We start from the raw sequence: 14,604 nt of genomic DNA on the forward strand, positions 1-14,604 counted from the left end.
TTTGGTCAACTAAAACTTGACTGAAAACACAATGAGGTTGATTAAATAGAATTAAAACTAATAAGGATATTTGACACAGGACTACGACTAAATGGGGGAAGAAAGCTGACAAAATAAACACTAGCTGCCGCAGTATGATTTACTGTGCTAATGCAGTGTGTTGCACATTAAGCTATTATTCAGATTTTTTTTGTTTTGTTTTTTTTATAAAATTGTATTTAGTGCACCCAATAACTAAACATAGACTGGTTTAAGAAAGAGACAACGGAAGACGTTGCACATTTTGCTTCCAAACAACAGTTGTCAACTCATGTTACTTTCTCATCTCTTAATCTTAATACTTGATAAAATAGCCCAAATATTTCTGGGGAAAAGATTTCTTTCCAAAAGTTACATTGCTGATGATTGAAATGTTTGAATTTGCTACAATGTAACATCTCTGGTCTCTTTAGTCTCTCTTTCTTCATCTCTTCTTAAATGCATGGTAGGGATCCTAATGTTTTTAAGGTGATAAAATTAATAAATAGTGCTACAAAATAAATGGAGGGCTTTAAATAGACCCCATGATTGGTGTCAGCCAATACTGAGCACCTACACTCAAACAGTGTTCTGTGTTCAGTGAATGAATGACATTAACTTTCACACAGGATCTGCACCTCAACGCTGTGACTTCTGCAGGGTGCCAGAGAAGAATATACCATGTTTTGGCACATAAGTTCTTTGATCAAACTGCCAACTGGGGTTAAAAATAAAACCACAGCTTTTCTCAGAGGCTTTCACGCAGCTCTTTGATCTGCCATTTGACTAGCACAACATTTTTGGATACATTCAGTCAGAACTGGGCGAGTTGGCCGAGAAGAAATGTTAAATATAGAGAAATTGGAATAAAAATGTTAAGAATGTTTTCCTTTTTTCTTGCTTGTAGTGCTTTCAAAGGATATTCTGCATCTCAAACATTGATTTTTGTTTTTTTTTAATGGTTTGCCAAATTACTTAAAAGAAACAGTGGTATCAAGCTGTTTTTCCAAAACCTTCTCAAGTTGTTGTAGAGAAGATTAGACTGAAAACAGAGCTAGTCGCATAAATATAATGAACTTTTCTTGATTAATTATACAGCAGCATGAACAATCAATTTTGGATGATTACATACAGAAATACAGCTCCAAGGAGAAAAAACATGAACAAACTGTGAATGAGATGTATTTGGTTTCGTCTGTGCACACCAGGCTACCGCTCCAGCTCTTCAGACTGTGATGCGTCTACACGATTTTTACATTATTTTCACTCCGTAAAATCACATAGACACCAACTACTGCATGTACACAATAACAGACAGTGCATTTGTACATACAAAGACAAATACTCCCATGAGCACAACCCAGACAAAGACACACACACTCTGGCGCAGGCTGGCACTCGTCTTGCGCCTTCGCTCAACTAGCACAATACTGTTGCATTTTGGCGTGTCACATGAGCTCAGAGAAAGACAAGGCTGCATTATCAGCAACTGGCTAGAGCTCAGGTCCTGCGTGTGTGTGCGTGTGTGTGTGTGTGTGTGTGTGTGTGTGTGTGTGTGTGTGTGTGTGCGTGCGTGCTGGAGAGCAGTGCTCTCAGACTTAAGTGTGTGTGTGAGAGAGGGAGAAGCAGTGTGAGAGTTCAGGTTAAGGCTGAGCCGTCAGCGGCAGACAAGCCCCGTCAAGTCTCCCTCCTCTGTCTCACACACACACTCGGCCTCTCGCCTCGGGAGGTGAGAAGCCGCTAATTGGCAAAGGGTGAAACACACATATGCGTGCTCATGGTACACACGCATGGACTGACAGTCAGTTACAGTCAAACACACACACACACGCACACACGAACAAGAGGCAGACAGAAACACAAACAGACAGATGGACACAGACGTCTGGCTCGGAGAGGCAGTGGTACAGTGAGCTGTGTGAAGCAGACACACAGTACAACCTGGTAGACAAGAACACATTACTGGAGCTAATAATACACACAGTCTGCTCACTGACTTTCTCCTCAACTTTCCCACTTAGTTATTATTTCACGTCCTGATGCTTTTATTCATTTATATATTAATAGACTCTATCTTGCAGTTTAGCCTGCGCACAGAGCTGACCTTAAAAAGCAAAAGCTTGCCCTCTGTTTGTTCTTTGGTTTAAATAAATGTTGAATTGTGAAATCTACGCAATGGATACAATTTTTATAGTATTTATCCGTACACAGAATTACCATGGACTATGTTTTATACACTGAAAAAAAACAGAATTGTTAACCAACCTAAACTAATTTCTTCAATCAGTTACACATAAATGATTTTTCTTTCAAATCAAGTTTATTAGCGTGTTATTGATTGAAGTACCATTTATGTGTTATTAATTTAAATAATTAATTTAAGTTGGTTAATAATTCTCTTTTTTTTCAGTGTATTTGCTGGAGTATACATCTATGTGGTGTTCATTTATCTTGGATTTAATATTCAAGTTTTGGGGGTTTTTTGCATTATTGCAACATTTTTACTTTAAGACTTGAGGTAAACTGTCCTTCTGTCTTTTCAGGTCCATGTTGTCATGGATAAGAAGCCTAAAAAGAGCCCAAAATAGTGAGGAGTTGAACACCTAAAGTTCCATGGCAACTGAGCAAACATCTACTAGCAAAAATCATGTGATACAGTCTAGATATTGTGTTCTATTTCATGTGTGTTACCCCATCTGATGAGCTTCACTGTAAAGTGCCCAAGGGATGACACTTTTCTTTGGGTCAATGTGGAAATTAGTGTCACCCTGGTTACCTTCAAAAAGCCTATGGGATTTTTCCATTACATTTTGTATTATTGTGGAAAATAAGCCCTAGATGTAACATGTCATAATGACTTGCCATTCTGGTATGCAGACATGTGGCAGCCACATCACTTGGGTCCCTTTTTAAAACTTGGTGTAATTGGAACCTTTAGCAAAAGAGGCTTATATGGTTTTTACAATCCATGTGCTTTTCTACCAATATAGTTATACTGTTTTGGTTTTTTTTGTTGTAGTTTTTTAATTCAAAGTAATGAGCATGAGAGAAAATTGTTCCTGTCAAGAATTAACTGATTAAAAAAAAGATTCTGGTACAATTTTAATTATTATAACTCCAAAAGAATGAATAATGCTTTCGTTAATGTGCATTTCTATTGATTTTACTTAGTTATCTGATGCTATAAAAAGCAGGTGTGACATCATGACAGCTATGTGTGTCCTTTGGTGTTCACGCAATCAACAGCACTGCTCGCGGTTGGGTCAGAGAGGTGTATGGGCGGGAACTCGACACCCAAGCTCCACTTCCCGGTTGCTACTGCACGGACCCTGGTTCTAAATGACATCACCAGTGCAAGGTGGCAGCGCCTGTGTCAAGACATGTAGCTGCAGCCACAATTCATTCAAAGCCTACGCAACATACCCCCTACGAACCACACCCACCACCAGCGCAAGACAAACCCTCTAATGTTCCAGTTATTTGAACTTGGCTACAACACCACTTGTGGCAACGTAATAATATGAGGTCAAACATAGCAATAATCCAATTCATCCATTTACTTTATTAACTATTCATTGACATATATTTGATATGACATTGACATTTGATTTACATTATAAGACCCTAATCTTACACTTCACTTCAGAAAACAGAACTGATCGTGGACTGATAGTGGACTGATAGTGGACTGATAGTGGGTGAGTCATGTAGCTGGTAAGGTAGCTGCTCCAGTCAAAACTATACCCACTCGCCCATGTTCGGGGATATTTTCGTTTCATTTTCGTCAGTGGGAGGAAGTGGAGACATTCCATCCACCTTTATAATAAATATATATATATATATATGATCACTCTCACTGCAGATTGTCCATTTATATTGACATTTATATTGACATTTATATTGGGCGTATTTAAAGGCAAAATGTTTCTATATAAATGGCAGTTAGCAGGGCATTATGTAATCACTATAAATGTCAGTAGTTGATAAAAACCTTTGTCAACAACTTGTACAGTGTCATACTAGCAGACTGGTTCAATCAAACAAAAAGAAAATCTGAGAACAATCTCATCCTGAAAGGACTTACATATGAATGCACTTGACTTCAACTGAATAAAATCATTACAAATCATTCTCTTTTCCATTGTAATAAAAATCAAGATTTTTCTTCTATAATGAATGGCAACATCAAAGCCTAATGTTTGTCACATTGTACAAAAATAAATGCAAACAAGAAGACAGTACTGCCTATCAAAACACCACCAGAAATACTGCATAGAAACTTTTCAACATATAGATGACTGACACTTCAAGCAAACATCAGCATTATCCCTTAATACTTTAATTCCTTTAAGTCTTTAAAAGACATGTTGGCAATATATACCTGTCTCCATATTTTCTCATGTACATGCATCATCATCATTATCCACAGGCGCCCTCTCATTGAACCCCACCTGCACAACCTCAGCAGAGCTGCAGCATCAGCAGCCCATCAGAGGAAACAGGAAAAAGATATGCAGGCATACCTACACAACTCTGCAGCAACAGCCAACGGCTCTGACACAAAACTCCACAAAGCACTGGGTTGGATTTGTGTCACAACTTTGTAGAGTATGTACATGAAGGGAAAAAAAGATGCAAAAGAGAACTTGAGAGAGTGTGGGGGTCACAGGCAGGTAAACAGAGCGGATAGAGACAGAAAAAGGGCAGAGCAGAAATACAAAGACAATGATAAACAATGACTCAAAGCTTCAATAATTCCTCCTTATCTATACGTCATTTACTGAAACCTTCAGGACTAGCAGAAGGTAGGCAGGGAGAGGGCTAATGTACAGCCAAAAAAAAAACAGACAAAGAAGAAAACACACCCTGAGCATGCACTTGATTCTCCCTGCCAGACCCAAACAGAGAAAAAAACCTGCCTCTCCTGCAGAGAACCAGAGAGCAGAGCTCAGTAATCAAATTAATGTAAACCCGATAAGTGGGCTGGCATACAGCGGCAAGTCAGAGAGACCAGTGCTCTGCTCTGCAGAGATCCATGTTTTTGTAGGACTGTCAGGGTCATGGGCCTGCAAAATGGCATCAGTAAGTTCATTTAATTCATCTTGAGAATGTTTTGAGTACAACATAAAAAGAGGATAATGTGTTTGTTGTAAGGTAGTTGATGTGGATTCAGAAGTTACACAGTAAGGGACTGTTCTTTACTTATCATCATCAGAGGAGTGTAGATTTTTTTGGTACTCCCAGAAACTACAAATATTTTTTTTCTTGAGCCTCCCTCCTCTATAAATTAGTTGTTAGATTTTAAAAACTCGCCCTTTGATGTTTGGAAGTTAAAAGTTGAAGACCAAATCCTGAACTTGATAAAGGCCTTGGTTTTTCTCTCTTGTCGTACAGGCTGGTTAATGCAAACAGTTCATGTTTGTTTTTTTTATTTGTTTGTTTTTGACGGAAGTGTTTGTTCCACATAATGTCTTGAAGGACCGTTAGAAATTTAAAAATTGACAATAATTTCTGTTTTTGCACTTTCTGACCATGATAGATGATGTAATTTTGCCGATTTTGTATAGAGGACATGTGTTCTTTAAAAATCAGCAGTAATAGAAATTCTAAAGACAGCCATTTAAAGTAGGGATGCACAATATTGGATTTCTTGCCAATATCTGACATGCTGATACATAACAAGTCATTTGGCCAATAACCAATACTGATATCAATATATTCATATATTATGGAAAATGATGCAACTTTCTTCCCCAAATCATCTGACTGAATATTGTTTATTTGATATATAATTTAAAAAAGAAAAGAAAGAAAAAAGAAGAGCAGAAATCAGCATGTTTGTTTATTCTGCCTATATTGGCCGATAATGATGACGTTCTAATTTATTTGTGCATCACTAATTTAAAGTTGCGTTCCCCTGGTGCACCCAGTAGCTCAGTTGGTAGAGCAGGCACCCCAAAATCAGAGGTTGCATCCTCATTGCAGCTGTGGGTTTGCTTCCAGCCTCAGCCCTTTGCTTAATAGCATCCCCTCTTTTTCACACTTTAACTGTCCTATCATCATAAAATAAAATTTAAGAAAGGCCAAAAAAAAGTTGGATACCCCTCCACTAAGTCAAAATTAAAAAAAACGCAAGTCCCTCCCAAGTGCTTAAAACAATATTTAACATGCCTCCCCCTTTTGCACCACCCCCTCCCATCTTATAAATAATGAACAGTCCCCAAATCAAATTAACCTCACTTTGACACAACCATGTAAAATATCAGGGTCAGTTTTGGAACAGTGTATACAAATATGAATGATGTGCACTGTTAGTTTATCCCTCATCATCTTCGTCATCCCAAAGATGACGATGATGAGAGGATCACTTTTCTTTTCATTGGGAGGAAGAAAAATGTATAGTGTGGTGGGTGTTTGGGCTCTTAGGATTCACAAAATAAGTATGACTTTGTAACCTGGTGAAAGGGTGTGTATGGATGGATGCTGACCCCTCAGTGTTTCTGTTCCCACTGGTGGCAGATGAAGCCACTCTTTGACACCACCTCATCGTATGCACCTCGTGTCTGATTTGCATAAGGACGCTGGGTAGCCCCTGGCCTAAAATATGAGTGACAGCTCAGGGTATTAGATTTCTAATCTAGCCTCCCAGCTAGCATGTTCATCAAATCAAACAGGGCAAGACAGCAGACGACACACACCAGACAGACAGGGAAAAACACACTTGTGCGTGTGTGTACTCGGGGTAATGAATGTCACAGTGAGCAGGGAGGTCAGTGGGAGAGGCAGCGTCAGACAGAGACATAGCGGGCTGGTGCTGTGGCCCCGGCGGATGGATGGGAGCCAGAGCTAGCCTGCTCTGCTGCTAACTTAGCCGTATTAGCTTAGCTGTGCTGTCTGGCGCAGCTTGGAAAGCAGCCCCAACTCTAAACAGCAACTTCAACCGTCTGGCCCAAAGTCAGACCCCACACCGGACAGCCTGACTAGCGCTTAGCCACAGCAGCTAGCTTAACCAGAACATTCCTCCAGCCGCCTACGACTACAACATTATGCATTTTAAAAAACACACCATACGCAGGAATAACTTGGAAAATGTCGCAGGCTTCCTACCTGGAAATGCAGTCGCTAACGTGCTAAGTCGCCGTGTCTCTCTTGCTTAAAGTCTGTGATGTTGTGTTGCTAGACGTCAAGTCCAACTGCACTACAGTGGTTTCCAGTCTGGGAAGCAAAATAAAGCTCAGCTGCCCTACTGTACTGTACATGCTGCTGACAGGCGCGCGCTACATGAGGCTTTGGCGACACCTGCAGGTCACAGTGCAAACTGCAGCCGGCTGGGCTTTAAGCGTGACACCTCATTATTTCCCAGGTCACAGGTCAGAATCGAATATGCAGCAGGAGCTCCAGTGATAGAAGCAGTTCAGTGAACATTTTATAAAGGTGATTCTCTACTTATCTGTTCAAAGGCACCTTAGTAAGGTACATGTTACTATGGAACTGCGCAACTAAACTTAATTTATTTGATGCCTTTCAGAACAAGATGCTTCAAAGGGGCACCAAAACTACACTACCATAAAATACAAGAATTTCAGGAAGCTGCAAAACATTTTTTAAAAATAAGATAAAAAAATTTAATTTAATTCAGAAGACAATCTCTGATCACACATACAAACACATGCATAAACATATCCCTTTGCTCTTTATAATCTGAGTACACTGACTTGATTTTTTTTTCAAAAACATGGTTGAAAGAGCAATGAAAGGACAGAAAAAAATAGCAAGAAATTAGTAATTATAAATAAATCAATTAATAATATATATTTTTTAAAAGCCCAACAAGAGAAAAAGGAAATGACATGGAAAAGGGGCTTAAAAAAGAAACATAATTTTAAATATATAATTATGATAATTATGTCTGTATGTCTTATGTATGTATTTTTTTTCAGTAGAGATTTTCTCTTGCTTTTTTTGTCATGTTCTCAAGAACATTGCAACATCATGCTTCAGAGGTTTAAATACTTGTGAAAGGCATCAGCAGGCAACACAAGAAAAGTGATGTTGCACCAGGTTTCAAAGATTTACTCTTTACTCTCGCTCCTGAAGACGTCAGGGTTAGGCCCTAACCCAACCCTCAGGCTAATAAAAAAATTTACTTAGCATGTAGTATATTGAAAAAATAAATATTGTTTCATCTTAAAACACAGTAGCATCACGACAAAAACCTTGCATCTAAAGGACTGAAATTCTAAAAAAAACAAAAAAGTGAATAATTGGTCTTTATGAGTAGGGCTGATGTTGGTTAAAACATTCACTCAATGAGAGTAGAAAATAATATCAATGTATATTTTTTAAAGCCTGATTTTAACTACCACTACAGTCCTGACAACTATGATGGGGAAACAGTGAGGGAAATAAATACAAAGGTACTTGTAAACCATGTTTTTTAATTCTTTCATAAATATTTTTTTTCCCCAATAACTCCTCCTCAGACAGCAAAATGATGTGAAATTAAAAAATAGAGCAAAGCTATTTATCACAAAACTTTATTCAGAATGTGTACAAACAATATATTACATTATATACTATTTAAAGCATGTGCAAATTGTAAAACAAAATCTGTCAGAATAGCGGTCTGGGCATGTTAAAAGCAGCCCGTGACAACATACTGCCTTCATATTAAAACTCGCTCTACTGGCAGGAAATAATGCTCATTTCTAGTGTTTCTCATTTCCAAAAGTGTTGACACAATGTGTGGCATCTAACAGGTTAACAATGCATCCTTGATGAAGCTTACATTCATTTCCCTCCCATGCCATTCCAGTCCCAAAACAGATTACCAATGTGAATCCAATACCCCCCACCCCAAAGCAATTTTTGGCCATTTGCCCCAGAGCCAAAAGAGGAAAAGGGGAGCTAATTTTCTGTGACTGGGAGCGGTGATTAACACTGGTTTTGCCATGGTAACCATACTAAGCAGGCCTGGCAAGCTGCCGAACAAAAGCCCCACCAGAGGAAACTCTTTTAGCATGTAATAACAATCATTAAGCATCCTAATGTTGCTGTGAGCTGCACTGATCATGACTAAATTAAGTACATCTGGACCGTTTGGAACGAGTCTCGGAGGTTGCTGGGAAGTCGACACGTGGTGATGACAAAGACCGCTGTGCAGGTGGGCTCTGCACGATGATGAGCCATTTCCATAGAAACCACACCAGCACAGAAGACGAGGAAAATTTTATGAAATGTAGACTTAAATTTGAAAATGAGATACGTTTGGATTTTTTGTAGTGGAGTTGTATGAGGTACTTTGCCATAGTCGGTGTATCACATGTCAGTCAGCACATCCCCCAGTTTGGAGAAGCAGGCTGGAATCTTAATACTAAAAATCAGTAATGCACTGCTGAGGATTGGGGTCAGCAACAAAACTTATTGTAGCTGCATAAAAAATTCCCATCTCCAAAAAAAAATAAAAAAAAATATCAGTGTAAATGTAATTTAGAATATTTTCTACTTTACTATTCCATCAAACAGCCCATTCTGATGGTGAAGTACTTTATGGCCTCACTTCCCCATCCATGCTGTCATAAAAGCCACCAGACTTCATTGTTTTTGTTATTTTTATCATCATTATTATTATTTTCCTAAAGGCTGAGATGCACCATAATTAGGGGGATGGGGGAATAGGTTAGTAATTATATAGTTATTCTATGACAAATCCTAAAACAAGTTGTTTTCTATTATCTTATCGCTATGTTATTCTCATACAAAAAGGTTTTAAAAAAAACACCAGACTCCACTGGAAAAAAGTCATTTTAACCTGCTGAACACAGGACCTTCTGGTCTACCGCTGCCTCTATCAGTTAGTTGGTTTGTTATTCTGTGACTTTAGCGATTCCAAATGAACCATTTTCAACGCCAAAATCTCAAGATTGCACAAACTAACTAACTGAGACAGCGGCAGATCAGCAGCTCCTGTTTTCAGCGATGTTAAAATACTGTTTTTCTCAGTGGAGTCTGGCTTTGAAGAGAGTGATATAATGGCTTCATTTTCCCTTTGAAAATTGCTCTGATATTCCGGTGAGGCCTAAAAACTAGTATTTGCTTTTTTTAGGTGGCTTTTTTAGATCCATTTTGTTGCTGACTGCTTGCCTTTCCAAATTGCGGGCACGCTGACTGACGTCTACTATATGTAATGTACTGTCTATGAATAAGTACCCAACTTCAAAATTTCTGAGCAATTACATTAAATCTCCTGTAGTCTTGTTACAATCACAATCTAAAAGACATCTGGTTTGAGACAAAACAATGCCCTCATTTTTAGATTCTTAATGTGTAACATGGCAAAAAAACAAAACAAAACATGGTTTGACTTTTCCAAAAACAATAAAAAAAAAAATCCCCACAGCCATGTTACCGAACAAGACACAATGGCATTCCCGTGTGACCGACTCAAAGTAATCCCAACCGTATCCCTCGGACTGGTACTGTCTGACAGGGGCCATGGCAACAACAATGCTGCCTTGTGACATGACTCAGGGATAAGGCAAATACCAGATCCAGAGTGAAGTGACAAAAATCATTAGCTCTGTGAAATGTCAGAGTGCTGCAGACTAATTGTGAGCCTGTCAGACCAAATCATTCTGCTTCAGGCACAAACAAGCACAATCATTTTTTCATGGGCCAGCTGAGGACACCTGTGCCACATCCAGAGGCAGACGCGGCTGTGTTGGCTGTAAAGTCTCACTCGTCTCCACTTAATCAGCTACATGTCTCTAATTATATGATGACGAGGAAGGATTTAAGTCTGCGGTTGCTTTTATTTGATTTGTAGCATTTTTGCCTTCTCGTCTCTGCTCCTCTCGTCTGTCCCGTGACGAACAGTTACAGGGAAGAGCATCCACCCAAAGCCAGCCAGCCAGCATGAGGAGGTGGCGTAGGATGGTAGATTCAAGGCAATGCCTCACCGGTCAGCTGAATAACAAGACTTCCACTTGTTTCTGACTGGATGAGCAGCAAGCCAGCGTGTCTGCCTGCAGTACTGGGCTTGAACTGGACGGGTAGCTTCAGATAGTGCTGGGATCTAACAGGTGGGGAAGAAAAAAAATAACAGTTAATGGGTAGATAAATGACAATTATTTTAATTTAAAATGTTGAGCATGACTATGTAACACCTGCAGCAGCTCATATGCATGCATTTTCACATAAAAGTAAGTACAAAGGATTGCACTTTATGAAACATGACTGAATGGCAAAAAAAAGCAAAAGTATGAACGCACATTCTCTCAAAACTTGGAGCAGGTGCTAAACCAATAGAACAAAGGCAAAAAATGGCTTGCACACTGCAAGGCTCCAGTTATTACATACTAAATGCCCCAAAGTGATGTTTCGAGCAACACAGCTCTTCATCAGAAATACATTTGTGAACAGTCAGGTGACCAATCACGTGAACAATATGTTTAAAAATGCATGCCAATAAGTAAATAAATAATATCCCACAAAATACATGTGTAAATATATGTATGAATATTCATATTGTATGTACAGTGGTCCTTCATTCTTTGAATGGCAAAAATAGCTTAAAAAAACAAGTTCAAAAAGGAAAACTCCCACACTCAAAATGTCATGGCACACAGACAATAAATGAGGCAGCAGGGGAACATTACGTTCAGTGTGGATGTGGTGGAAATGGGAGTACATGACAAGAGCCACAACATGCTGGAGTCACCACAAGGCTAACACAAATCCACATACAGCGGTGCTCACATCAGCCCTACTGTGGGTCTGGTTCAGGTTGCTGCAACACATGGCAACATTGGAAATTTTAAAAAGTCATGACTTACAGTGGTATGTCTGACAACGCTTTATTTATGTTGAGGACATAAATAAAGGTCAATATGTGTTTTTTTAAAACATTTTTACATACTTTTTCTTATTTCAATAATACATAACATGTGTTGTGCCTGTTCTGAACACAGTCCCACATCAGCAGAGCACAGCTGGTACCTGTGGCATGGCAACCCTTCCCAAAGGCCTTAGTTAGGCAAAACATCGGTACTTTTCGAGGCCTCAAGTGTGTACCGTATATAGTTACATCATCCTCCAGGTCCCAACATCTCACAGGACCTCCCACAGTGAGCATTTGCAGTGGGAAAATAACATTATACAGAGTCTAAGTTACATCACAGAGAATGTCTTTTATGGTTTTTGACTAAACATGACAGCAATCTATATAGAACTATCCCCTAAAATGGAAGTGCAGTAACAACAAACAGAGGTAAGCACTATTCATTAAAATAAAATTTAAACGTCTGATTCCCAATGTGTCCCCCAGCTACTATCAACAGTGCAGAGTTTCTGTCAGTGGTAATAACCATTGGACTCACCTCAGGGAATATTTGGAATGCTTGATGTGGAAGGGCTCCATAGGGTTTACAAATTTCAGCTGCAAGTCAATTAGAGAAGCCACACATCAAATATCAAATCCATGCAAAGCACAACAACAATTGTTAGGGGTTATTACGTTTACAGGCATGCTCTTTGTATTAGCAATATAAAGTGACAGTGTACACAATGTGAGCTAGTATCAGTACTATTAACGAAAGGGTAACTTTGGTATTTTTCAGACTGGACCATATTTTCCTATGTTTTTTTGTGTCAAAGTGACTAATGACAAATCTAGAGACCTGCAACCAGCACTGACAAAACAGGCTGCAATGTAACCACTCAGGGCATTGAGTACCATCAATTTACCTCCACTGAAAGTGCTTGTTGTTGCAACTGACAGACTCAGAATATTATTCTGTTTCTGACAACATTAAGGAGAGCATCCCTTCAGAGACAGACCTTTATGTTAAATAGTAAGATCCTTTGTCCTGTTTAACTAGCAACAGCCCTAACATTGCTATCACTAAACCCACTAGACTACATTTAAGGAAACCACAATTTTATCATTGAACAAAAAAAAACCTCACAAAAGTCATCTTGATTCCTCTTTCAGCTGTTTCAACAATCACCAATTCTGTTTTGGATTACATAAACCCTTCATTCAAACAATTAGAGGTGAAAATATACTGGCTCTATTTATGCTTAAATTACTGTTGATTTAAATGAAGTCTGGTGATTTTCAGGGGTTGTTTCTGGTTCAATAAAAAATTCTATCTCTGTGGGGATCGTTTCAATAATGTTGTCAAACACTTAGAATTAAAATCTGAGCCTGTCAGTGGCAAAAACAAACACTTTCAGTGGACTTAAGTTTATTGCGCACAAATGCTCTGAGTGGTTACATAACAGCCTGTTTGCTACACAGCTATGGTCAAGATCGGTACTGGAACAATTTCAAAAATTTCCCTATTAAGTTTCTGTTAGTTATTTAGACAGAAACATTGAAAATCAGGTCTAGGTTTAAAAATATCCAAGTCACTAACTTTCTGCCTCTGTTTGTCTGAGATAATGTCTCCTCTCCAGAAAACAAAAATAAAACAAAAACAGAAGACACATATTTTAAAAGCATCTTTTTAAGAGCCCATTGCTCTAAAACTGACAGCTTATCTTTGGAATAGATAGCACTACATATGTATATTGTATTTCAGCTTCTGAGGCAGTGAGTAAGATTTTTTTCTCCATCCTATGTCTTCATGAGAATCAGGCATGCCTCACCTCATGCGTGCTGGATGAGTTGTTGCGGATGTTGACCTTCAGAGTGCTGGACTCGCCCACTCGAGTGTCTGGGAAGGTGTAGAGATCCTGAGGAGAATACACTCCCCTCCACACAGCCTCCTCCTGACTGAGAAATACAAAAAAAAACTGTGCATGTTTAAATAGAAAACATACAAAAAGTTTTCGAAAGTATGTACATCAAGATGACAAAAAACAAGGTGCTGGACCAGAAATAATACAAAGAAGAAAAAACAAAGTCTAGATTATGCTCCCGTGAATATTAAATTACCACTGAGGTGATGTTTCAAGCTACATGCTCTTCATCAGACAAAAGTACAATGTGTGTCAAGTGTCTGCATTGTACTTTTGTCTGATGAACATGTAGCTTAAAATTACCTTGGTGGTAATTCAGTTTAATTAAATATTGATGGGAGCGTAGTCTAGTGTGCAGACTCCATTTTTTTTGTCTCTTAAACAGAAAGCATAACCATCGTAACACTTTCAGCACCTGAAGATAACACCACTACTCTCAAACATAACCTGCACTACGTTAAACTCAGTCATAACTCAGTCATTTTATAAATCAAAACATGAATGACAGATACAGTATATTGAGCAATGAATGCTGGAATCTTTCTCCCCATTAAAACTAAGCTTACCTATGTGCACAATTCCATAACAATTAGTTTGGATCAATTTCTGGTTTTCCCTGTCTGGTCCAGTGTACTGGCTTAAACAGGTCTGATTTATGCAAACCAGGCGAAACAGCATTTGTGTCATGACGTCACATTCTGGCAATTTTAAAAGTGGCCTACCACAGCACTAAACCCAAGTTAAATTAGCTTAAGTAATAACAATATAGTATCATGTTTGTAATCTTACTAATGAAGAAAATGGGGTCATACAGGTTGTGTTTTAATTAACTACCAAGCGGAG

The 14,604-nt window shown here is 38.7% G+C and overlaps 1 protein-coding gene across 1 annotated transcript in view; it reads right to left on the bottom strand.

Annotated features, from left to right (window-relative positions):
• Positions 1 to 8,539: 8,539 nt before the first annotated feature.
• cep192 (centrosomal protein 192) overlaps positions 8,540 to 14,604 on the bottom strand; it is a 41,214-nt gene continuing 35,149 nt past the window's right edge. Inside the window, exons 50-52 of the mRNA XM_042489347.1 lie at positions 13,669 to 13,795; positions 12,396 to 12,454; positions 8,540 to 11,092 (exon numbers count right to left, since the gene is read on the bottom strand). Of these exons, the coding sequence (XP_042345281.1) occupies positions 10,960 to 11,092; positions 12,396 to 12,454; positions 13,669 to 13,795 (319 nt within the window). The 3' untranslated portion in view covers positions 8,540 to 10,959. The remainder of the gene's footprint in view (positions 11,093 to 12,395; positions 12,455 to 13,668; positions 13,796 to 14,604) is intronic.

This window comes from Plectropomus leopardus, chromosome 7, assembly GCF_008729295.1.
Source record: "Plectropomus leopardus isolate mb chromosome 7, YSFRI_Pleo_2.0, whole genome shotgun sequence".
Lineage (NCBI taxonomy): Eukaryota > Metazoa > Chordata > Actinopteri > Perciformes > Serranidae > Plectropomus > Plectropomus leopardus.